This window comes from Cyanistes caeruleus, chromosome 4, assembly GCF_971803275.1.
Source record: "Cyanistes caeruleus chromosome 4, bCyaCae1.hap1.1, whole genome shotgun sequence".
Taxonomy (NCBI): Eukaryota; Metazoa; Chordata; class Aves; order Passeriformes; family Paridae; genus Cyanistes; species Cyanistes caeruleus.
In genome coordinates this window covers 12,384,575-12,409,857 of record NC_141704.1, presented here as the reverse complement: position 1 = coordinate 12,409,857, position 25,283 = coordinate 12,384,575, and the positions used below count along the sequence as shown (strand labels likewise).

Sequence of the window (25,283 nt, the reverse complement as noted above, 5' to 3'; positions counted from 1 at the left end):
GCCAGTGAGGAGACTGGGAGTGAATAAGCTGGGAGGGGACAGAGCCAGGACAGCTGACCCCAAATGACCAAAGGGATTTTCTGAACTGTATGGAGTTCTGTATAAGAGCAGAAGTGGGAACAGGGGACATTCAGAGTGACCAGGCATTTGTCTGATCCAGTAGCTCTTACATGAGATATAGCCCTGCTTTCCTGGGGATGGCTGAACACCTGCCTGCCCTGGGAAGTAGTGAAAGGATCCCTTATTTTGCTTGGCTTGCGTGCACAGTTTTTGCTTTATCCATCAAACTGTCTTAATTTCAAGGCCTCTTTATCCCAACCCATGAGTTTTCTCACTTATTTTTCTGCTTTTCTCCCCCATCCCATTGGTGGGGAGTGAGTGGCTGCCTGGTGCTCAATTGCTGGTTCTGGTTAAAGCAGGACTCTACATGAGATACTAATCTGGCTAAGTAATTTCAAAGATTTTAATTGTGATTGTAAACACTGAAACGAGACATGGCAGGACCTGATTGTCCAGATGACCAGACATTTTGCTGCTATTAATGCTTCCTTATGATAATGGCCTAAAAAAACAACTCTGAAGTATCTCTCTTACATGTTTCACATAAACCCTATTCATAGTCATAGCCTGTAAAGTTCACTGTACAACAAAGAAGAGAGCTCAACTCAGTCTTACTTTATAATTAAGAAACTGAGACCAAGAGAGAATAAGCGACTTTCCAAATTTATACAAAAGATTTGTGTCCATATTGGGAATTAAACTGGGATCTTTAAAGTCCCAAATCAGTGCCATTATCACAAACATCACCCTTCACTTTGGTTTATCTTTACAAAACATCATTAATTATTATTTTAGTGTTCCATTAACTGTGTGAATTTTAAGTTTAGAACTAATTTGAGCCTGGAATAGCAAGAGGGATGGCAGGGAAGCAGATTCTGAACCAACCTTGCAAACATGCTCTGCTCTGACCTGTAACACAGCTGAAATTAGATTCTGGCCACAGTAAAAACAGTGGCAAAACTCCAACTGACATCACTGCATTGGTTTCCACAGTCCAGGCCTATGTGCCAGAACTTTTCAATAGTGTTTCAGTGCTTTAGCTGTTCTAAGTGGGATTCATTTAAGTTTATGGGCCAAACCCACAGCAATTCATAATAGGCTGAGGTATGGTTTGGAAGTACAGAGTTCTCAGAGGAGCCCAACAATGCCAGTCACTTCAGTGTCCCTTCTTATCAGACTACAGCTTGCCTCAGTCATCTCCATGGGGATGTCCTAGTACAATTTCTGCACGCCCCACTGCTCCAGACAGCAGCAGTCTCAATCCCACTCAGTGTATCATTTCTACACTAAAGCAGAATCCACAGACCTACTCACCATCTAACTGAAGACTTAAATCTGTGATGAATCACCAAACTGGACAAATGTGTTGTATAAGGAATACATTAAAATTTGAAAGTTCAGTTCCTCAGAGCTTACCTGAATCACTGATTTTCAACAGTGTTGTATTAGAGAGTATAGAAGGAAAATTAAAATACAATCTGACTTTTAAGCATAAATAGTGCTCAAAACATGTCATCAGTTTGGTTTTTAACAGGAAACAGCCTCCAGGTGACAAGAAATTGAACCAACAAAGAAGTATAAAGGAAAATTTCAGCTGATCATTTAACAGAGCTGTAGCACACTAAAAATACAGCTTTTTCTCCTAGGGAGAGAGGACACAATAAATGCAGGGCAGCTATATATTTCCAGAAAATGCATACTGGAGTGCTTGGTCCCAGTTCTTCTCTCTCATGTTTTTGTGACTATGGCTTGTACTTCTGCACAAGAAACAAACACTGAAGCACAGAATCAGTGCTGAAAATGTTTTCATGCACTGCTTACACCTTGGCAAAGAAGTTGAAGAAAAGTTTACGGAACACAGGAACAAATTTACAAGAGCCATTTTAAAGCTGAGTTGCTGTTGGAGCTCTGTTTCTCATTTTGCTTTTTCTGTCTGAATGTAGAAAAAAGTTTTCTTCCTTATATTACTGGAAATTTTCCTGTGAGGGAAATATTAAGGTTATTAAGCCCATAGTAGGAGGTTCGAAGTTATTTCTGATATTTAAATAGCTTTGTGTATGAGGCACTAATCAAACAAGGTTCAGTAGGAGACCTGATGGCTGCTTGGGTCTTAACTGTACTCACTGCTTGTACTCTGAATATAATGAGAACATAAGTGGATTTTGAGGAAGACTTTGCTAGATTGATTAAATCACAAAAGCAAACAGCCTCCTGGATTGAGAATGGGGCGGGGGGGAAATTAATTTCAAAACCTACCAGTCAAGACAGCAGCAGGAGTTCATGAGACGACAGATACACCATTATGCTGTGTGGCCACCTTTTCAGTTTAATGCCCAGGAAAAAGGTTGTGGGTTTTTTCCCCCTCTCCAGCATGTGGTGTTTAAAGGAAGGTAACACATATGCAAAACTTTACACAGTTAAGTGCTGGCTGTTTATTTACTTCCCTTCCTGGAGACTGGAGAAGTTGAGAGCTCTATTTTCATACCACAAAACACAAGAAGAGGATCATATTTTAAGTGTTGTTCATTGGTAGCTTTAGGACTGTGGTATATATCAAAAGGCTGTGAACAGCTTGAGTTGAATACAAGCTGAAACCAATAAAAATCTGTAGGACAGCATCTCATCTAATGTGTTTAATAAAAGTTGGATGAACTTTCTATTTGACTCAAAGGAATGTAATCTTTTCCAGATACAACCTGGGTCTTTATTTATTTTTTTTAAGATATTGCTTAAGGATCAAGGCTTCACAGAGGGCAGTGTGTAGAGGGACACTATAAAACAAAGCTCTTCCCACTCAATTCTAATGGCTAAGAGTCAATAAAAACTGCTTCTAAGAAAGAAGGAAAGTTCTGAAGTGCCTTGAGAACAGACTAAACAGGGGAGGCATGACAGCAGATAGTGTTACTCCTGGGATCAGAACTGCAATGCTGACTGCAACAAACCCAAGACAGCTGCACAGTGGGAGAAGGAGCTCTACACTTGGGCAGCTGGTAAACTTCAGATAAAACCTAAAGTTTCAGCAGACTGACATAATACAAGCTCTTTCAGTTATTTCCCTTTTAAAGGCAAGTTTCTTGTCTCATGTTATTCACTGCCATTCAGCTGTTTGTATTTACCCCTTGAACTCCAGGCAGCTAAAAACACAGACATTACCTTGGAGTAAGCAATATAGAATTTCTCATGATGAAGACTCTTAAACACATCCATCCATAAAGCTTTGTGCATGGTATAAGGGACTCATGCAGTCAGCCCCCTCTGGCACACTGGCCTTAAAGCAATCCTAAAGGGAAGGCCATAGCATTCCATAGGCTGCTCTCCCAGTACTACTGTATGAGCAACCACTGAGTGAACAGTGAAAAGTAACTACTCCTGATGGCAGGAAACATCTGTCTAGATCCCCTTTGCTCCAGCAGGGAACATCAGGCAGAAGTGAAAGTTGTAATATTTCAGTGCATGCTTGAATGAATGATTGTTGTAAGGAGAAAGGTGTTTCTCACCACAATCTACGGGAAGAACCAGGCAGGTTGAGAAAACCTGAATCATGTCAGTAAGAGAAACCTGAAAAGCCAGAGGTAGGACAGCAGTGTCAAAGGAATCTGGTAATTACAGACAGGCTGACTCTCCAGAGGCATGGTAAGAAAGCCAGCTAAGAAGTTCTGCAGTATTAAAAGAATAATTAGATATTTCATCAACCCATAAGGTAGAGGCAATGTGTACCTGAAAATTTGCACAGTGGAAAAGGAGTTAGAGAAGTCAATGGGGGATTTCCTCTCCATGCCCTGTATACACATCTGAGGGAAGGCATAAATTAACGTGGCAGACTCCCATTACCTTCACGGTTACCAGAAGCACGGCTCAGAGGAACACTGCTCTCAGGTGGCTTAGCAAAGCTCTTGTGCTGTAGCCAGGATGGGATTAGCACCAAAACCTAGAAGTCCTGTTAACTGCTGCAATGGCTGTGATGCTGACAACAACCGGGAGCAAGTATGTCTCAACTTCGAAAAAAACAGTAACTCCCAAAGCACATGCTCCTTGTGTAAGGACAGAGAAAATACAAAGGGGTTTGCCAGTTGAGAAGGTAAGAACAGGGAGACACAAGAACCATGACCAACATCCACAGCCTCTGAGGAGCACTTGTGACATGGTGGGACTTTTACCATGGAAACTCAGCTGCTGCAAACCAGATGAAGTGACTGCAAAGTTAAAAAATTACTCAGCACCAAGCAGATGACATCAGGTGAAAGACTGCCACTGGATAGGAACTTGGCACTAGAACTGGGGCAAGGATGGAGAAACATCCAAAATCAGGTGAGTACCTGGCACCACTCAGAGATGAGATTTACATGGTTTATTTTCAAGACAATTATGTCAATGTAAATTGACACCATTAGCTACAAGGATTCAAATAAAGTCTCTGAATAACTGCAAGACTTTTTCCAGAAAGTTTACAGTGGTTAACACACAAGCTGGCAACCAAAGTGGCTATATGTGTGTCCAGTGGCTGCATTTCTTTTAGTCCTCATGCTGATAGCCTTCCTTTGTTACTGTGGAGTGGGTGGGAGCAGATGGTCACATCAACCTGAGACAAGAGAAAACGGAGCTGAAAGCCTCTCTGGAGGAAGCACTGAATTTGGTCTGAAATGCTCACAATCTGCAGTACTGACAGTCCTACTGCCTCCCCAGAAAAGTGCTATAAGGAAGTTTACCTTGCTGTTTAGCAAAGTTTCCTTTACCATAAGGTCAAGTTATACTTTCTAGTCCTATTGCCAGTATTAATAAATAAAACAATTTATTTCTTTATTTCTCTGTAGCCACTTCTTATGTACTAGAAACATGCATCTTCTCTTCCCTTTGTCTTCTCTTTTGAGACAAAACCAGAACTTTTCAGTCTTCTCTCATTAATCATGATTTTAGGACTCTGATGACATGTTCTCCTTTAGAGATTCTACAGTTTTGAAGGACAGTACTCAAAATTGGACAGATTCCAGAAAATTATTACTAATGCCATGTAAAGGCAAAGCATTGAGTTTTACAGAACAAGCATGTTAATATGCTGTTTGTTTTCAATGGTATAACACTACCGTTTCCTGATATTACTTAAATATTGCTCCTCTTGGGACTACATGGTAATTGTTCCTAACTTTGTACTTTGAACTTACTGGAAAATGGCCTAAAAAGCATATAAATCAAAATTACTTGAACTTTAACCTTGACCTTCAATCTGTTTGCTACCCCTTTGACATAACAGTCTCTTAAGTTCATTTTCTGCTTAAATATTTAACTCTTTTTAGCCTGCTACACTTTCTCTTACCACATGTAGTACCTATAGCTAATTACCTCTGCTGGCGTAAGATTTAAGAGCACATGCAGACTTGGAGACAGGGAGAAGGCAAACTGAGCAGTAGGGCTCAGAGCTTCCCTTCTTGGCAGTGAAAAGAAAAAACACCTTGACATGATTACAATCAGAAATTACTGGAATTGCTCAAGCACTCTAAAGACAGACAGCCAAACACTTCCCCTGACAAAAGCTAGACCAGAGTCTACTCTGTTTTTGTAACATTGCACTTTACCATACATACTACTTCTAAGACTACCTACTGATGCCAATGGAAACAGATGCCTTGCCCTTGCAAATTACTTCAAAGAATGAACCCCCTGTCACTGCTCTCTAGCTCCTTCCCTTTCTCAGCAAGTGTCTCAATTTTGCAGGCAAGTCCCTTTTTTTCCTAAAAGAGAAAAAAAAACATTTTCACACATCCTTCTGTCTCTGGAGCACTCACTCCAGACTTCCATCATCTTGCTTTCACTACATCCCCCTCTGTTCCTTGGCTGTCTGGAAAAACCCTGGCTGTGAGTACTTGTGAGGTTGTACTGACTCCCCCCTCGGTGTGGAAGCTGGGGGGATGATGTACATGATAACTGCTCTAAAGCAGTAGGGAAGGCTTTCCTAGAGCAGGGAAGTGCAGGACAAAGTGCATGTTTACCCAAGTCACAGAACTCTACCCTGTCTTCCCACTGGACTGTCCTTTCAAATATTCCCAGAGGCAAGTAAAACTTCCTAAGAGGTCACAGTTCCTGTGTTATTCACATGAGAACTAGATTTTCTAAAAAATCATCTGGTTTTAAACTAATCTTTGAACTCAAAAGCACAAAACTCCTAAACTGCCATCCTCTTGTGATACAGTTTTAAACCCCTTGGCAAAGCCCCTCTTCCCTCTCTATTTTACATTTCTTCAGTCACAGCAGCAGGACAGCTAAGGACCTTGTACCTGAAACTTCAGCAGTGAATAATGTTCTCAGGATACAGAAATTGTATTAAATGATTTTCAATTATTTGAGAATCTAATTATACAAGCAAATTAGCAAATAACACTTTTAGGAAAAAGCAATTGTTGATAATGAGGGGTAAGTTCTTTGCCTGCAGAAAGAATACACCATAAGACAAAGAGAACTAGAACCAGGAAGTCCCTCCCTTTTTATGTAATACCTTACCTTCTTTTAAAAACTGATACTCATTGGCCTAATACTATTGCCTTTGTATAATTCTTGATGATTTCTGTGCCTTTGGGATATGCATATTTGAGAGTTATCTTATCAGTCACTTTTGGCCCCAAGTGACTAGATCATTTCCATACAGAACAGTGGGTTGAAAAATGACATCTCCTTCAGTGATGACTGTCCTACATAAACACTGACTGGGTTGTGAAACCAGAGCAGTCATTCAGCTGTGTATATTTGAAACACCACTCTTATCTATAATGTTGCCAAAGTAGCAAGATGATTGATTGGCCCGTGGTCCTCATTCACTGAAAAGAAGTCTTCTTCTACTGCTGAGATGTTTCATTCCACTGAGTCTCGCTGGGGTCCTTCCACAGATTTCTAGCCTGAGAACTTCTAATTATGGTTTTTAAAGAAACTGTATTTAATAATCACTATTAAACTTAAGTGCTAGTCTTCCTAGGGAGGAAGAGATTATATAAGCAGGCTACATACTAAACTTATGTAATTACACTTCTTATGTTTCCTGACTTTAAGATTACCATCTTACATGGGGGAGGAAAAGAGTTTTTCTGCATATTTTCTTAGGTTTAAAACCAGAGTAAAACCCAAAGCCTTACCCAATCTGCTATCACATCAGGTCACACTGACATAACACGTTCAAACAAAGCTGGAGCCCTCAGACACATTCAGTTAATGTATTCTCTAGAGCAAACTGTTTAATTGGTAAAAGCCAGCAGCCTTAACTTCTAGATAGCCACATCTGGACTGGGGGAGAGAAATACACACCCTGACAGTGAATTGTGCAACTGCTTTCTAAAGCAGGAAACAGCAAGACCTGGGATTCTAAGTTCAATTTTAAATGCCTTACAAGAATCTTTCCAGTAACTGCAGATACCTTTCCATGTACTCCCTCTCTATTGCTCCAGCTTCTTCTGCTCTTCTCATCTCCCACCCATCGTTTCTCAGCCTATCCTGCAGTACTGTACATTTATATATATATGCCATATAGCCCTTTTACTTCCCCCTTTGACTCAGAAACAGACAGATATTTTTAAATTATATTTTTAATATAATAGGTTGCCTAGGAAAGTCTACGTGACTTTCTAAGCCAACAAAGCAATGGGTCAAATTCAGCTCTGGAGTACCTCCCACAAATTCATTGGACTAACACTGAAGAGGAACTTGGCTCTAAGACCTTTGTTAGAAGAAGTTGATTACATTCACAAGTCATTTACCAAATAAAATTTTCAAGTCATCCAGTAACATGGGGAGTACAACAGCACAAGCAAACATCTGAATGTGAAGCAGATTAAACAAGCAGCCGCCAAGGGCAATAAACTAATAAAGAAATGTAGATGCCTTTGACTTAGGCCAGACAGACATTTATTGGAAGCCAAGATTAGTAAGCCTTACCACTTAGAGTTACATGATCGTCTTTGGAGGCACTCTGTGTTTCTTTTAACTGGATCTCTGAGCTCACATCCACTTTTCTTCCAGACAGCTCTAAATAAGCTTTGAGAGACGCAGGTACCTTGACTGTAATTGAACCTGGTATAAATTTAAGTGAAAGCTAGTTAGTTTAACCCTGAGATCAAAGCATGAAATAGTCCATTATTCCACTAACTGGAATCAAATTATCTGGTTGTGCTTGGTTGGTTTTTTTTTTTTAAAGTCTTCAGAAACAGTAATCCCCTTTTTTTTTGGTCACTGAAAGGATAAATGAAGGTATCTTCATTTATCATAAACAGAGTATGTCCCATATAGAAAATAGTTATCACAGTATTTCCTTCACAGACATGAAAATAAATAGTGTCATACACTTCTAGCATTGTCTTTTGGCAGAGGATCTTATTACAAGAATGATCAAGGGAAGCAAATATAACAGATCCCACGGGTATTATGACTTTAAGTTCATCTTCTAGTTGCATACTGACATTCCTGAGCAAGGACAGGGCATAAGACTTGACAAATAACCCAGCCACTGCACGGCACATGATGAAATAATTGCTCTGGAAGGATGAGACTCTGCTCACTTACTGTGAGCACTGGTGATTGTCTTTGCTTTACTGCTCAGGGACAGCTGTTCACATCCTCCAGCAGATGCAGTCTCAAAGCTGACTAACCAGCTTAGACTAAGCATCACTAATATGTAAACTAGTAGCAAAATTGCAGCTTTGGTGGCCTGAATAATTCTACTTCACGATTAAAAACAGATATTCTGACTTCTGCTTGCCCTAAATATGTGCATCTGTGCATCAGACCAAAGGCAGACACTGGGCCCCCAACCTGCTCACATTAGTCATATCTTTGGAATAACTCAGTCACAAAGTTTGAAAGCTCTCTCCTACACATTACATCAAAAACCTGAAAAATTCAGAATACGTTTCCTTTTTATGTGCTCCTTAGTTTTTGCTCAACTTTAACATTCACTTTAGAAAAACATAAAACAGTTTCTTGACATACATTCCAGAAACTTAAGCAGAACATGGTAAGAATAACAACTAAGTAGCACCAGAAAGCAACCCTAGCTAAGCAATTTAGACTCAGCAGAATCACTTGCCTGTGACAGTTCTGATGAACAAATAACTTCCAGTATAATTTAGGCCTGCATTTTTCTGCATTCACAAAGGCCTTAGAATAAGAAAGGGAAAAGGTCTTCATCTTTGGGTCCTCTTTGGAGAGTTGCACAGTGATGACTCATAAAAACCAACACACACAGAGCTCATTTATCACAAATGGGACATTTTCTACACTGCAGCTGTCGGCAGTTATTCTGAATTTACAGGGTAAACAGAAACAGAACTTCAACTTTGCCTTTACTAAACTGTGCTGCCAGAAGAGATGTCAGAAAATATTTTGAAAATAACATTAATTAGCTTTTATTAAATATATTCCTCTTCTAACTCAAATAGACATTAACTTAGCAAAATAAGTGACACAAAAGGTAACCAAGAAATAATATAAATTTCTTTTCACTAATGAAAAAATAATTGATTGTACATAAAGATGCACAAATAATTTCAATTCACTGACACCATCAGTCCCATTTTGAGTAACTGTTAGGTTTTAACAGGCACAGGCATTGTCTCAGAGGAGACAGAGGTGAACCAAATACCAGGTTCACTTTAACCACCTGAAGTGCCTGACATGACATTATAGTCAAGTATAAAAATGCTGTAGTGTGTTTTGGATGTTTTTTGTTTGTTTGCATTTTCGGTTTTTTGGTGTTGTGTGTTGTTTTTTTTTTCCCAACTAGGATCAGCAAGATGTTTCCAGGGCTCTGTAATTTACAGTATCATATCTTCAGAGTGGCAAAACTATGAATTCAACCTTAGGTGAGAGCTTTTAACTAAGAAGAGAAATTTTAGTGAGTAAGCAGGAGAGAAAATTAAGGCCAAATGCTAATGTAAGGCTCTCCTATCTTTATTTTTCTGCCTTCAAATTTTCACAGGAGATATTTCAGTCAGAAGGCAAGAAAAATAAATGTATGTGTGTCAGTTATCACTGTACATACAGCATCATGGAGAAAACTGCTCAAGGCAAAGGAACACTGCAAGACTAGTCAGCTCTGCAGAATTCTGCTGGGTATATTGCCAGGAAAAAAAAGAAAAACATTGAAAACCACAACTACTTTTAATCCTTCTTAAGTATTCTTATCCCTTACAGAGCTTATTATATTTTAAGTATTTATAGACATCTTCCAATAATGATGAAAAAAAAAAGATGTAAATAGCCAACAATCACAAACTTTTCTTTAGAGACAGATAAAAAAAACCCAAAACAAACCTTTTATCTCCTTTTCTTTTACACCAAAATCTGCCACAAAAAATATTTTTAGTTTGCTAACCTTTCTGGGATTTCAGATCCACTTTTCTTAACTGACTGACATAAACATCGATTGTCCCATGATACGTAGAAGCTTTTAGACTTCCATCTGATGAATCTATAAAAAGAAAAACCAAACCAATTCATGTATCATTTACTCTTTTTAAGTAAAGACTTACCAGATTTTTTCTTTATACCTCAAACTGATTTTTATCAATTCTCCTCTGTTTAAGAAGTACCATAATAATTTACAGGATGTCAGCCTTCACTTAGAGTAATAGGTTTCTGAAAAAACCCTATCTCCCCAGTCCAGAATTGGGACACAGTCTGGTCCTCAGGCTGTAGCTCTGCAGTTGTTCTACATCTACAAAGGCCCAACTGCAGTGCACCTCTTTCTACAGGAATGTCCTTACCTTTGTGTGAAAATCAAGCACAAAACTTGAATACTAAGATCTCTTTTAGTTTCCAAAAGAGTTCATTTGCTCAGAGTCTGTGAGGGGAGAACTTTACCCAGGAAAGAACCCCCATGCAAAAATCAAGCAGCTGTTCACTGCAACATCTTGTTACACAGATATATTCTTGTTATACAGAATAACTGAATACAGGCTTTGTAAAGTCTGATTCACTACCTTCGAATGATCAACAAATGTTTAATATGTGCAAGAAAACAGCATTTGTTCTGTGCCCTAGAATAGGGAGACTAAATTTTCTTTCATACTTTATTAGCAGAAATTTAGGATCATAAAAATTTGCAAAGAAGAATTTTTACTAATAGAAAGTCTTTAAGAAGCTTTAATTGTACCCTTCAGTAGTCTTTATTTGCAATGTATTCCAATTTTAAACACATAGACTTCCACAATATTAAGTGAAGTCCCAAGAGTTTAATTTCAAACTACTAAACAAGCTTATACATAATAAAAATGGCAAAGAAAATATAAAAAAAACCAAGAGAAGCATAAAAAAATTACATTTTAAAGTAAGCAAAAGGCAGTTACTGTGAGGTGTTTTTAGAGACAAAGCTAGAAATTCAAGTATTGGCAAGAAATCCTGAGACACTGATAGAGACTGGTTTCTGAATATGCATAGAGCAAACCCAACAGCCAAACTATTAGAAGTAGCTAAAATAATAAAATAACACCTGAATGAAACTTCCCATTTTAAAAAGCAAAAGCATTAATGAGAGAATGAATTTAATTAATCACAACAAGGATGTGTCATATTAACATTTTATGCTTGCCATACAGTTTTACCTCTAATTAAATTCATCTGTAGCTTTTCTGATCCCAGGTTCCAAGCACAGATGCCAAAGATCAGTGCATTGCTTACAACAGCAAAAACACAGAAAAGGATCTTTATCCCACAGCTGAAGCTGATTTCTTTGGAAGGGAAAGTAATTAAAAAAAAGCAGCTAATCCATACTTAGCTGAGAAATGGAGAAGGGCTTTGGCTATAAAGAAAACATTAGTAGCTAGAACTGAATGTGAATGCTTCTGACATCTCAAGACTTTGTATTAAAGAGGGCGTGTTTGAAATCTGAAAAAAAAAATTAACTATTAATAATTAAGAGTTTTGCTTGTCTAAGTGAAAATGAAACACTGATTTTAACTAATGACTTTTTAAAAGGTTGCTCATAATAGTTGAAAAGTTAAAGTCATTAGAACTGGAAAATTTGACATGCATCAACTTTTTAAATGCACATTTTAAGTAGTGATCACTAGAAGCTTTCACACAAAAGCTGTTTTGCAGATATTCCCCATCAAATTTAGTAACAGCCAATTATCAACCCTCCACATAATCTTGACAGAGATTTTGTTGGCAACAGATACAGGAAGCATCCAGCCTTTCACTCTTCTGCTTTAAACAACCCATAGTAAGTTCCTTATCTATTCTAGGAAGAAAGAAGAGTCTCCTGTGACAGAACAGCAGCTCTCCCCAGGGAGAACAGCTACATACAGTCCACACACCACCAGCTGATGGTGCTTTAGAGGGAACAACATTTACCCACTGAAACCTTACTCTTCCCACTTCTCAAATGCAAAAGCAGCTCCTGTGAGATTCTTCCCAGTGAGAAGTCAACTTTTGTGATTCTACAAGACTGAACAAAGTGTTCTTTCCTAGATCTTCAATTAATAAATACTAAAATAAAAAGAATTCTCATTTTGTGAGAGACTGGATTGGGTTTGCAGAAGACATCAGCATGAATAAAGGAAGCAGGAGCAGGGCAGTAAGGACAGGCTCTCCAAGGCACAGATTTATGAGAAAACCAAAAACAGCCTTGAGGGAGATGGAAGACATTGTCTTTTCCATTGAAGAACAGTTTTGGGAGGATGACTTGCCAGATTTCAAATCCAGAGCACCTCACTAATACAAAGTTTCCTATGGCTGAAGAAACTACAGCAGAGTTTCAAAACCACCAAGAAGCTTGGCAGCACTAACCAAACACTAAACCTGACACTAAAATACTGTACAGTAAACAACTGTTAAGCTTTGACCTGTGGAAGTAACATGAACGATATTTTATGGAAACAACAGAATATGATTTATGTAATGAACATTACAGATATGATGTTATATTTAACAAGTGTGTATATACAATTAATAATACCAAGAAACATGGAATTGTTCATCACTTCTTCAAAGTCTGTAAAGTTGCTGTTTTAAGTTTTTCTCTAACTCTTAACAAATAAAGTGGAATAAAAGGGAAATGGATTAAAAAAAACCAAAACACCCATAGATGAGGCACCAAAAAGTACCCAAATCTAAATAAATAAGTATTTCAACAATAAAAAATTACCATACACTAAATGCATAGGCTGATAGGATAAAACACATAACAAATAGTAATAGAGACAATACGTATTTTATGGTTAGCACAGACCAAACCTAAGGCAATTTATTTTCAAATATATACCCAGTTCTAGCTGATATCAATGTGAATAACTGAAGATAAAAATAAGGAAAAAATGAATAGTTTGAATTCAGAGTTTGCTGAGGACTGACAGGGAAAAGGTTTTCTCCAAGGTTTTTCAAGGGGGAGAACAAGGACAAAGCCTTTTACCAGAAATGGAACAGATGGTCACTCTTGAGCAGCTTTAGCTATTTAAGAATTTACTGGTACTAGTGAAAAAAGAAGGAAAAAAAAAGGGCACAGTGAAGCAAGATGTCCTTGGCAAGGACAAAAGTCTTTGTTAAGATTTATGAAAATTAAAAAGGGCTTGAAGAATAAAATTTAAGTCACATAACTTGGGAAAGACTGCACAAAAAAAAAATCAGTGAAAGACCTACAAAAGTAACATTTAGTATCATTTCTCCCTTCACTTTATCAGCCAAGCACTAAAGGAAGGATCACAAGTGATCTTTCCTTAAATCTAAGTAAAAACATACTTTTCCTAATAGCACCTAAAGACTGATCTTTTTCATGGTAAAATCAGTGACAGAACCAATCTCTATAGGAACACCAAATATTTATTACGATTTGATTACAGACTGGAGGGAGAATAAAATTCCAGAACATCTGAAGCGTGATGAAGATTTAATTCCTGCTTAGTTATCTTGTATTTCTTATTTATAGAAAACTGGCAAATACTCTATTTAGTTCATTGTTCTAAAACTGTCATATGAAACGTAATATAAGAAACTGCAATGTAGTCATTAAATAGACTTCACTATTATTTATTACCTAGAATTCACAAAATTGCACATCCTACTGAAAAATCCTTAGCAGTCCTGACCATACTCACCACGGGGACCTGGCAGAACAAATGATGCAATACACAAAGCAAAAACTCTCACAAAAACAATTCCTTTCCTAACTAAATTATCCAGGCTATCCTTTTACCTCTTAATGATCTATTTTCTACCCCAATTTTTAAGTTATATCTATTGGTTGTAAAGGCCATAATCTCTTTTTGATAAATTACTCTGCTCCAAAAAAGCCCAAACAACGAAAACTGGCTTGTTGAGTTTGGAGAAAAGGAAACTGGGGGGAGACCTCACTACTATCTGGGGCTTCCTGAGGAGGGGAAGGGCACAAGTAGGTGCTGAGGTTTTCTCCCCTGTGTCCAGTGAAAAGTTTAATGGGAATGATTCTTTTTTAGGAAGCAATTTTTTTTCAGAGAGAACAGTTGGACTGGATGATCACTGTGGGTCCCTTCCAGCTAAAATAAGGCCTTGAGCAAACTGATCAAATAGGAGGTGTTCTCACATTTTCAGAGTTGGAAGTCTGGATCTTAAAAGTCTTTTACCTTTAGAAAAATCCATAAAAATACCAGGGATATTTAATGCTCTTTAGAAAAAGATGAAGTCTAGCTAGTGCTGTCAGAATTGAAATCTGAAAAATAAACTTTCTTCAACTGTAAGATGTGTCTTAATGCTTAAGCTGAACCTGGTTAGTTAAGGAAAATAATCATCATTGTTGATGGAAAAAGCTACCTCCTATATTAAGAAACCTTTATTTAATCACTCTTCATACCCTGTGAGTTTATTTAAGAGAAGGAAAAACAGCCTTGCAAGTTGAATTTAATTCTGTGGTTTAATGACTAACTCATAAGTATGTGTCTTGCATTCATTTTCCAGGAATGTTAATACAGAGCTCTTAGAAACATAAGATTTGTTAACAGTCCCTGAACAATTCTTAGAGATTGTCTCCAAAATATGCTTACTGAGTGACTACAGTTAACATCTCCAGCAGAGTTCTTCAAGATTGGGCCTAAGGAAATCTTTCTACATTCAAAAAATACACTGAGCCTTGTCTATGAGTCTGTTACTTCAATTTTCTGCCATAGCAATAATTAGAATTTGAGTTTCTCACTTTGGTGTTGGTGTGCTATAAAATGCACTGATAGAAGGTATACCATAACTGACAGCTCTGAGTTATCCTGTAATATAAATGCCCAGGTTCCCAAAAAAAGGTTTATGAGCTATTTTCATTTCTGAAGGGAAAACTATTAGCATAATAGTTTGAAAGCATTGAAATTATCACAAGCCCTCCCAACACCTCCCCAAATAAGAATACATCAATGATCAGCTTCCTGATATAAAAATTAAACATAGCTAACCACTGATAGCAATAAATGTAAGATAGAGAACTACTTTAAGGGCAAAACTGTATTTGATGTAGACTTAAAAAATTTTCTCAGGTCCTTTTATCCCATCTTTATCTAAAAGATGACATCTAGACTCAGTCTACCTTACATAAAGTCCAGCAACTATTGGGTAGCATGTGAAATTGTGTGCCTTGCCCAACCACAAAAGGCTGAGTTTGGAAAGGGTCTTATTCAGCCACACTAATCAGTGTTACTCCTGAAAAGGAGGCAAAAACATCTGTGTGAAATCACCTCCTTTTTACTTCCCCTGTGAACATTTAGCTTTTAGAAAGGAGAAGAGAAAGAGAGAGAGAGAAAGCAGAACCTACCTACTGTGATACTCCCCGTTTTGGTCTGAAGGTTGGTATTACCTAAAATGAAAAGGGGGAAAATGTTAAAAACATTATTTTGGAAACATATTACTTATTTATTTATATTAAATATTGTTGCTTTACAAACAAAAATCTCAACACATGCGGGTAACAAGTGATTCCAGACAAGAAAAACTAAGTCAGTGACACCACCTGGATTTGAGGGAGAAAAAAAAAGTAAGAGGAATGTGAAAGGTTAATGCAAAATTATTGTCTTATTTTATTTTGGGCAATTTTTTCTTAATTGCTCTGATATCCTACAATAGCACTATGGATGATTGAAATTCAATTCCATGAATAACAAACAGTTTCTATTTTCCTCTTTTATGCAACTATACCCCACCTCTGCTGGAGGAAATCCTGTATGTTATCTGCAAAGCTACTTCCTGGACCTACTCAACATTTCCTACTCCCTCCAAACTTATTCTGCTTTTCAATGACAACCCCTTGTCAGTGTTTCCATTGACTTCAGTCAGAGTACGTTGGGCAAAGTGGAGAACATCAAACAAAGTGTGTCAGAGACAAAATGTAGAATGGTCTTCTACTGAACCTGCATCACTTTAAACAGCCACAGCTGTTTAAGGCTGTGTTCCAGCCTTAAAATTTCAAAATTCTGCCCTTTCACCCATAACATGAAGAGAATCAGGAAGGACAACAGATGTACCTTGTGACAGTATAGACATCTGTACTGCTAATAGTAACTAAATCGTACAAACTTCTACAGTTCCATGTATAAATGGCTCACAGAAAATGCCTTAAATTAAAAACTAAACCACACCATGTCATCCCTGCCATTCTCTCTATCTCCCAAGAGAAAGAGAGAATGAAGAATAAGGCTGATCACAGAAAGTGAGTGCAGTTTAGTAATACACAATAGTCATAATTCTCAGATCTTTCAAAAGAGGTTTTAAAAACTGCAAATGGATTAATCTACCCTGTTTTATGTAATTACACAGTAGTAAAAACTGATTAGGGCAGAGTGCATTCCACTGTATATGACCTGTATTTTTCTTAGTGGTTCATGGGCTAAAAGCTAAAAAAGCAGCCTATCATCAACAATCTTAAATTTATCTTTTCAAGCACATACTGCACAAAATACTTTGGAGTTCTGAAAAACACAGCAGAAACAAAAGCACTTTTCAATGATCTTGAAAGATATTTGGCTTTACTCTGTGCTGTTTTTAAAAGGCATGCTATAATTATCCCACCCTTATCCTCATTTTATCATGACTGGCACTTAGTTTGGTACAACCTACAAAAAGACCTAGGGTTTTGTCAGCCAGCAGCTCCCATGGAGCAGCTAAAGGTAGATTATATTCTGTCAGCATACAGCCCCTGGGTCTGCTCTTTGTTTATCTGGGGGTTTTCTCTTTTGATAAGTGGATCCTTGAAAAGTATTCAACACGTAGAAATCAAATTCCTTTTAGACACATACTTATATGGCAGAACCACCAATGCTGCACATCAAAACAATGTACTGGTGTGAAAAGCTCACTTCAAGCATCTAGCTAGAACAAAAGCTGCTTTTGAAGCAGACAGGAATGTCCTGCACAGAATTGCACTTTTGGTCATGTACCTGTTGTATGAAGGCCAGTGCTTACCTTAGGATTTTTAAGTCAGGCAAATATTTCTTGGGCATATCAAGGGCAAAGAGAGAAAGACCAGACCAAAGGTGTTTCAACCAAATAATTGATTATTACAACCAACAGATTTCAGCGTAATGCAATACTATGATATCCAAAACATAATAATTTTATCAGAGTATCAAGAGCAGTGCCTTAGTGTTTCGGGGTTTCTGAAAAAAGAGTTATCTTTTCTATTACCTACAATCTTTGTAAAATTTCAAATTACTGTATTGCAATCAGGATCAGTATAGAACCAGGGGCAGAAGATGGATTTTGGGATTTAAAGGCAACACTTTATGCTGTGTTATTTATATTCCTTAAATTTGTTTTGGTGGCTCTCAACAAGGCTGGATTATTTCAATGCACAAAAAGGGAAAATAAACTATTATGCAACTTTTTACCACTTTAGAAATTAATTTTATTTTCATTTCTTTATAGACATGTCTGTACTTTAGTCTGATGAAAATTTAAAATGCAAAGTTACAATTCCACACTACATACAGAAATTAAATGAAAATCCAGAAGAGAAATCCAGAAAAGTAGCTGAACTGTACAGAACACACTTTGGCATATCAAGAGGCATATTTTCTGGAGGGATCATAGAACACCAAGCTCAAGCACTGGACTGCACTACCTTTGGAAGATGGCAGATACTCTACTTTGGTCTTATTCAAGTCATTGAACTTCAAGGCAGTTGTATGTTCACCCCTTCCTGTATATACATTAGCAGGCAAATACATAAAGTAACCTCAGTAACCTTGTTTTCCAGTGTGATTCTTTTAGGTAATTGAATAGTTAATAGACTAGGACAGAAGAAAAGGCCAAGAGCAAATATGAAGTCTACCACAGGCTTTTCTGATGTAAAGCAGCAAAAGCTGAGTGCTGACTGTTTGCAAGGAAGCTTTGCAGGTGAGGAAGGACCTGGGCATCTTGATGAACACCGGAGGGAGTGAGCAAAGAAAGTCAGCTGCACACTGAGCTGTGTGATCAGTACAGACTGCAAGTAAAGCCCACCTGTGAGGCTGCACTTAGAATACTGTCTCCAGTTTTCAACTCAAAAAATATACTGGTGTACTTAACTAAGGCCAGAGAAGGCTATGAGAAGATTAGAGACCCAGGCCAAGCTATACATGCTCTGAGAGCATCTGTTTGTTTTGCTTTAAAAGGAGAAGGCTGAGGAGGAGCCTTCTTGTGGCCTTCAACTACCTAATGGGAGGGTATGGAGGAAAAAAAGACTTTCTTCTCATGGTGATGCAGCAAGAAGGAAGAAGCAATAATGGATACAAGTCATAATAGAAATTATGATTTTTAAAAAGTTTTTTCCCCACCTTTCCAGAAGAATAATTCAGAGTGGACCAGGATGTCCAGAAAGGTCATACAACCTCTGGACCTGAAAATACTCAAAGCTCAACTAGACAAGGCCTTGAGCAAGCTTGGTCTAACTGAGCCCACTTTAAACATTATTTAGAAAGGATTTTGATATCTAGTCCAAATTTGAAGTAGATTTATAAAATAAATTAGTAGTTAATGCAACTCAACCCAAGACTTTGGGACTGCTGCAAAGAGGGGTTTCCTGTTCCTCCCATGTGACCCTTGGTAAAGAAGGTTCACTGTAATGTTATTGTCTCTTAAATAAAGAAATTTCACAGGATCAAATTTCTTTTTCAGGTGTCAATTTAAAAGCTTAATAGCACCTAACATCTCTAATGCCTGTTACAGAAGCTGATGAAAATTACCCAAAACTAACACCTTTCAGAACAATGCATTACTCATTTGCCACAGGAGCATGAAGCATGCAAATGAACAGCTGTGAAAGTTAGAGCTCTACCAGTGTCGTGATTGTACAGCCTGAGTTTCAACCACAAAATGTCTCAGACAGGTTTGTAAAGTCTGTGCTGCCCTAACTTCAATTTTCCCAGTGCAAAAGCAGTGAAATCTAGCTTAGTGCAGGATGTGCTGATTTGATGCCATCTATGGTGTCAGCTGTAGGGAAACTGACTTTTGTCTGTAAACACCTGGACCAGATTGTTTCTTGGGAAACTACTGCAATTGAACTACCCCATGAGCAACAATCAGAAGTCAAAGTAACCATTTTTTTTCTAGCAGAAATTTATAATAGGAGCTATCTTGTCTGCTAGTAAGTGTTTGTATGTGTACTTTAAAAGTCTTTCCTCTATTAAAATATGATTGGGGAACATGATATTTTACTTTTTTTTTCCCACAAAAAAATAGGGTTAAATTACCAAGCAAATGTTAATGTGCAATTTTTTAAAAAACGTACAGCTAACATAATATTAGGTGTTCCAAACCCATTTAGTAGAGAGGCCATAAAAATAATCCTGAAGTAATGTAAGAAATGTCTGCATAATTTGGATGCAATTCTATTTGTTTTCACATTGTTCTTCAGCTTACTGGCAACAGGCATTATTGAAGGAAGTAAGTTATTAACTACAGCACTTATGATTTCATTTTTATGAAATATTTTTCATTTTTATAACAAAAAAATAAACTCTTGGATGAGCACATGAACCTGCTCACAAATTGATCACTCCACAATATCAATAAAAGTTAATTAAAGAAAAAGCCAAACTAGCATGGCTTATCAGACAGAAATTCCAGAAATAATAAAAGTCCACATGTTAGAAAAATACAATAACAAGAGAAAAAGCAGCTTATTTCTGTCGGCACATGCTGAAATTAGCTTTACCTAACAGGTTTAGACACCATTCTCACATTTAATATAAATGGACAGAGGACTTGTTCCTTCAAGGAATAAAAAAGTCATTTTTCAAGCAAGATGACAACATAAAATTGCTAAGAAATTGTAACAAATTCTTTTTAAGGGATATAGCTGAGAATCTGGAACTTTGACAGAGCTGAGTAATTTTCTTTGTACATGCTCCAGTTTGTTTTACTCAGTGTTAAATCACCACAAATACATTACAGCAGTGTCTGAATTCAGTGGGAGTTTTGCTAAATTATGAAACCTCACCAGATTTGAACCTCAACTGCTGCTTAAATAAAAGACTCAGATTTTATTAGTTTTAGATCTGGGGAAAGGACACCAAAGGGTGGATGGATTAGAAACTGCTAAGAAGTTCTAAGAACTTCTTCTAAAAACAGAAACTGTCACCACTCTTAATATAAGGTGCCAGCAAACACACAGGCCAATTCTAATAAAAACTTCTAACTATGACTCTCTCCTACAGCATCTTTGTAGGTCCAAGAGTTGCTTCTCCCATGAAGAAAATAAAGGATGGGGAGAGGGGAAGAGAAGCCTCCTGACAACTTTAAATATAATTTTTAACTGCTGAATATTAGAATACTTTGATGTTCTTAGTATGTGTGACATTCTTTGCTATAATACACACTTTTTGCTATTAATAAGTGTGCTTACGAAACTGTTTTGAAAAATACAGTCTGCTAGGTGGCAAAAAATCAATTAAGTCTCTAATAGAACTGTTCTCATATACTGTGCATAGTTGATTTAGTGATAGTCTACTGCATTAGTGCATTTGTTACTGTGAACATTACTGAACACCTTCAAAGCAGCTTAATTTGTGACATTTTCCTTCTTACCATGAACACTTCCCAGCATAATATCACCAGATTCTGAAGAGAGAGAGGCTGATTCTGCATAGAGATACTTCGTTTTCAGCAGCCCATCTTCAGTAGATATATTGATGGTTGTCCCCTGCAGCTTTTCTATATTTACACTCTAGGAGAAATAAACATAATTGAAAATTTGTCATCACAGCTTGAAAAAGCAGTGGGAAGTAACACTATTAAGACACAAAACAAATGGAAAGCAGTTGTTAGTGGAGGACAAATGGAATCAGGTTCCTAGTTAAAAGCTACACAAGACAAAACAAAAAAACCTTTTCATCCAAGACTCTGACTTAAGGACTAATGAGTCTTCACAACATTCCTATGAGTTATTGCATCCATCACTCAGGTGAAGAACCCAAGTTGTCACAAAGAGATGAAAGAAAAACTTGATTTAATTTTCAAAAATTAAACACTTCATTTTGAAACGAAGGATTAACTTAAATTATGAAGACTGGATACAGCATTATGACACTTAGAGCATTGGTGATCAATTTTCTGCCACCTCAAACTGAAACATCCACTGTCTTTCTTACATACAGCTATTTATGAAGATTTTTAACTGGCTTACTTTGTACATATATCTTTGGTGAAGGTTTGCAAAAAAGCCCCACCCAGCTGCCCTTTTTCTCAGCATAATTTTCCTACTGCCTTGGTTACTCAGGCTTCTATACTTGGACTTAAGCCTCAAGACAGACAAAGCCTTGAAAAACCAGGGATAAGATCTCCATTTCTACTTCTTTTCAATAGAAACAGAGAGAAAGAATAGAATATGAGAAGTTGCACTATGGATTTGGGAAGTAAGAGGTGACAAGTGAGATTATCTATGTAAAAGTGATGAGCCATGTGATAGAACGTCAATCTATTTGAACAAAACAGAACAATTCACATGCTTGTGCAACAACCATATGAGACTGAATTCTATTCTCAGTTAAATCTGATTTATGATGGGAGCATGCAATAGTTCCTACTTGGACCCACACTGAATTTGTTTTTATTTTGCTTAGACTTGCAGTGAATTTCACAAAATCCATACCCATTATAAGAAACTATATATGACTTTCCAGATCAAACTGTGCCTTACTCAAATTATTTTTAAAACTTCCTTGTCATTTTAGCACTGCCATCCTGTGCAAAAAAAGTTGATATAAAAAAATAAGTCTGTCAACCCTCCCAGTCTAATATTATATAAAGAATAAGCTATGGATGAAGAAGTATTCTGACAAGTAGCCACTAGTGTTGCACAAACTCAGTGCTGCACTGTATCCCAAAAACTGAGCTGAAGAGGGTGGTTTAGTATGGACTATATGACAGCCAAATTATACTGTGGCCTTACCCATCCATTCATACTGAAGTACTAAATTGTAAGATTACAGAAGAGACTACTGGCTTAAGAGTTTTCCCATGATGCTACAATACAGATTAGATCTGCAATAATTTAGCAAGATACATTAAACTTTAAGAAAATCAAAATGCTATGCATAATTCATGGTACAATTGGAAATCCATGACAGTCAGTATCTACAATCACTGCAGGTGTTGCTGCTTAGGGCTATGCTACAGATAGAAATAAAATCCAGTAATACAAAGCACAACTTGTCACTACTATAACAGACAGCAAGTCAGCTTTTCATCATCTGCTGCTTGCAACAAAACCTTATTAACCAGAGATCTTAGACATTAATTTACATTGCATGTGCCCTAGGAATGTTTCCCACAAAGCAGCCCCACACTCCCTCACCCTGCATGGCAAAGCACAAACCTGCTTTGACACGTGGCCACAGCCACAAGTCAAGGGAAAGCCACTCTCCCTTTAGGCATCATGATCAAACCTGTTCTAAGAGTTAAATGACTTGCAAAGAAAGAAATTTTCAAATTTTCCATTTGAACAGGGCCATCACTGATATCAGCACACCGAAAATAAAGCAAAGCACACTTTAAAGGGGAGGAATAAAATGAAAATATCTGCATAGTTTGGATACAAACTGGCTGCCTTGTGACATTCCTAAGCAGGCAAAGGGAAATTCAAAAAGCTACCTCTCTTACTATAGAATGCAAGTTTTAACTCTATTTAGACATATTGTTTTATTTAAAAATTAAGTGCTTTGTTGTAAACAATCTCACATACCAACTAATTTACCAGCCTCACCTACCTTTCTTAAAATTGCACAGTAATAAAAAGAGTTGTCTCAGCTCCTGATCAAAAGAAGTTACTATGAACAGTAAAACAAAAACTACCAACACAAAGGATGTTTGTTTCAGAACAACCCAAATCAGGGTAGGGGCATGGGGGAGGGGAAAGTCAACTGCTCAAGTATAAGAATAAAAAAGTATTTTAGATAGGGAAAGCATGGAAAAATAGGACTGCTTTTCAATGAAAATAAATATGCTTTCAATCCCAAATTCTTTAACTCTTGTGGATTTTTGGCAGAACATAGATGTCTGGCTCTATAAGCAAGTGTTATAGAAAAGTCCCCATGGCTCAGATTAGCTAGTAACTCCCCAGCAAAACAAATCTCCTTATTTTGTCCATTGAACCACCAGATCTTCTGGAAAAAATTCCTTCCCTTGGGCACAGAGCCTCGGGGGTTGCAGTTACTGAAACTGACCACACGCTCAAGTTCCACTGGTTTCATCTGCCTAAATCAGACTGAGAAGGTTTTATACCTGAACACATTTTCAAGATAAAAACTAGTATATTTTTGTGTTTAAATAAGACACATACAGCTTCTTCTCCACATATTCATGCTCTTAGCCTTCCTTTTTGGGCTATCACTGTTCAAATGTTTTACTAGTGTCTTCTCACACTTCCTCCCTTAAAAAATCTTCATTTCTCAAGTGCTTAATGCCTTTTACCACATCCTCTCCCTCCCCACCTCCAGGAGGGGGCTGGAAATGCTGACAGAGCCATAATTACATAATGATGACTGCAACTGATGGAAGAAACATCTCATACAAACACACAGAGGGGACATAAGGCTGACTGATTATTAACAGAAGTGGCCGGTTGAGAAAAGAAATCCATCCTTCCTAAACACACTACAAAGTTTGTTAGTGAGAGGTTCAGTAACATAAGCCAAAATATTGTTCTGTAGCTGTAAATTTGTGCTAAAATGACTCACTTCACTCAAGTTACTACAGCTTGACAGCTCTAAGATTGACCTCTTGTAATATTACACACTGTATACAAATATTCATGATCACAAAGAAGCACTGCAACTTAATCTGTATCATATTTGTTTTAATGTTTCAGAAGGATGGTGTTTCTGAAAAGCCTCAATTTTTAAAAAAGCATTTAAAGGCTCAAAGTAAAACAGTCTTCTATATGAACTGTATTTTCCCATACAGATACAATTATTACATTTATTACATAAAAGGCAGTCTAACACTCACAAAGAAACACAGATACATTAATGCTGACAGTTTTTGGAAAATCCAATGGCAAGCTGCTTAGTTTACAGCAGGATATTAAGAACAGCTCACAGCTGGCTCTAGCAAAGTGAGCTGATCTAGGAACCCAACCTATAAGGTGTACAATAGTGCCAAACAGCGCTTCACAGAGATGACTTTGGATGCCTGGAATTTAATAGTTTGGTCTCAAATCTATCCTTGGCAAAGGAGGGTTACCCCCCACTGCCTGATTCTCCCCAGTGCTTCTGGTTTTAAGGGTACCTATGGATTCTGACAGAACAAATGTCCAAGCTACTGCCAGGCTCAGCTTGGCTCCACATGTTCATACAGCAACACCCCAGATCTAATGAATCCCAGTGCAACCAGTTGCATGGACATTACAATACCTAAAACCAAGACTGGGTGTGAGAACCACAAGGAATTTAGCTCTACATTATTTTAAATAAAGAAGAATTGCCTGCTTATGCCAAGAAACAAAACCAGAGTGCAGTAGTTTGTGGTTAGTCTCATACTGCCATCTACTGTAAAAAACCAAGCTAGCTCTCTACAAAAATATTCTCTTCATGATTCTTCACACTGCATCTCATAGCAAGATTATACGTGTTTATATTAAGTCTGCAAAACCTTCTACTCATCCATTCTTATAACTATGTAACACTAGAAGAGTACAGCGTTTACTAATATCAAGCCACTATCCACAAGGCACCGAATTAATCTCCTGAGCCTTCTGCAGAATCCAAGTGCCCACATATTAACCAAAGAGAGAGTTTAAGAATGTTGTGAGGGGTCTGTATAATTAA

At 37.4% G+C, this 25,283-nt stretch overlaps 1 protein-coding gene across 2 annotated transcripts in view; it reads right to left on the bottom strand.

Annotated features, from left to right (window-relative positions):
• The window catches only part of FAM185A (family with sequence similarity 185 member A), a 37,876-nt gene that overhangs the window by 2,830 nt on the left and 9,763 nt on the right, over nt 1–25,283 (bottom strand). The window contains exons 4-8 of one of the 2 annotated variants that reach the window (XM_086886676.1): nt 21,046–21,184; nt 15,800–15,841; nt 10,409–10,504; nt 7,975–8,109; nt 4,394–4,639 (exon numbers count right to left, since the gene is read on the bottom strand). In XM_086886676.1, coding sequence (XP_086742802.1) covers nt 4,635–4,639; nt 7,975–8,109; nt 10,409–10,504; nt 15,800–15,841; nt 21,046–21,184 — 417 coding nt within the window. In that variant the 3' untranslated portion in view covers nt 4,394–4,634. Of the gene's footprint in view, nt 1–4,393; nt 4,640–7,974; nt 8,110–10,408; nt 10,505–15,799; nt 15,842–21,045; nt 21,185–25,283 lie in introns of those variants that run through there. The other variant, XM_023919026.2, reaches the window with a different exon arrangement.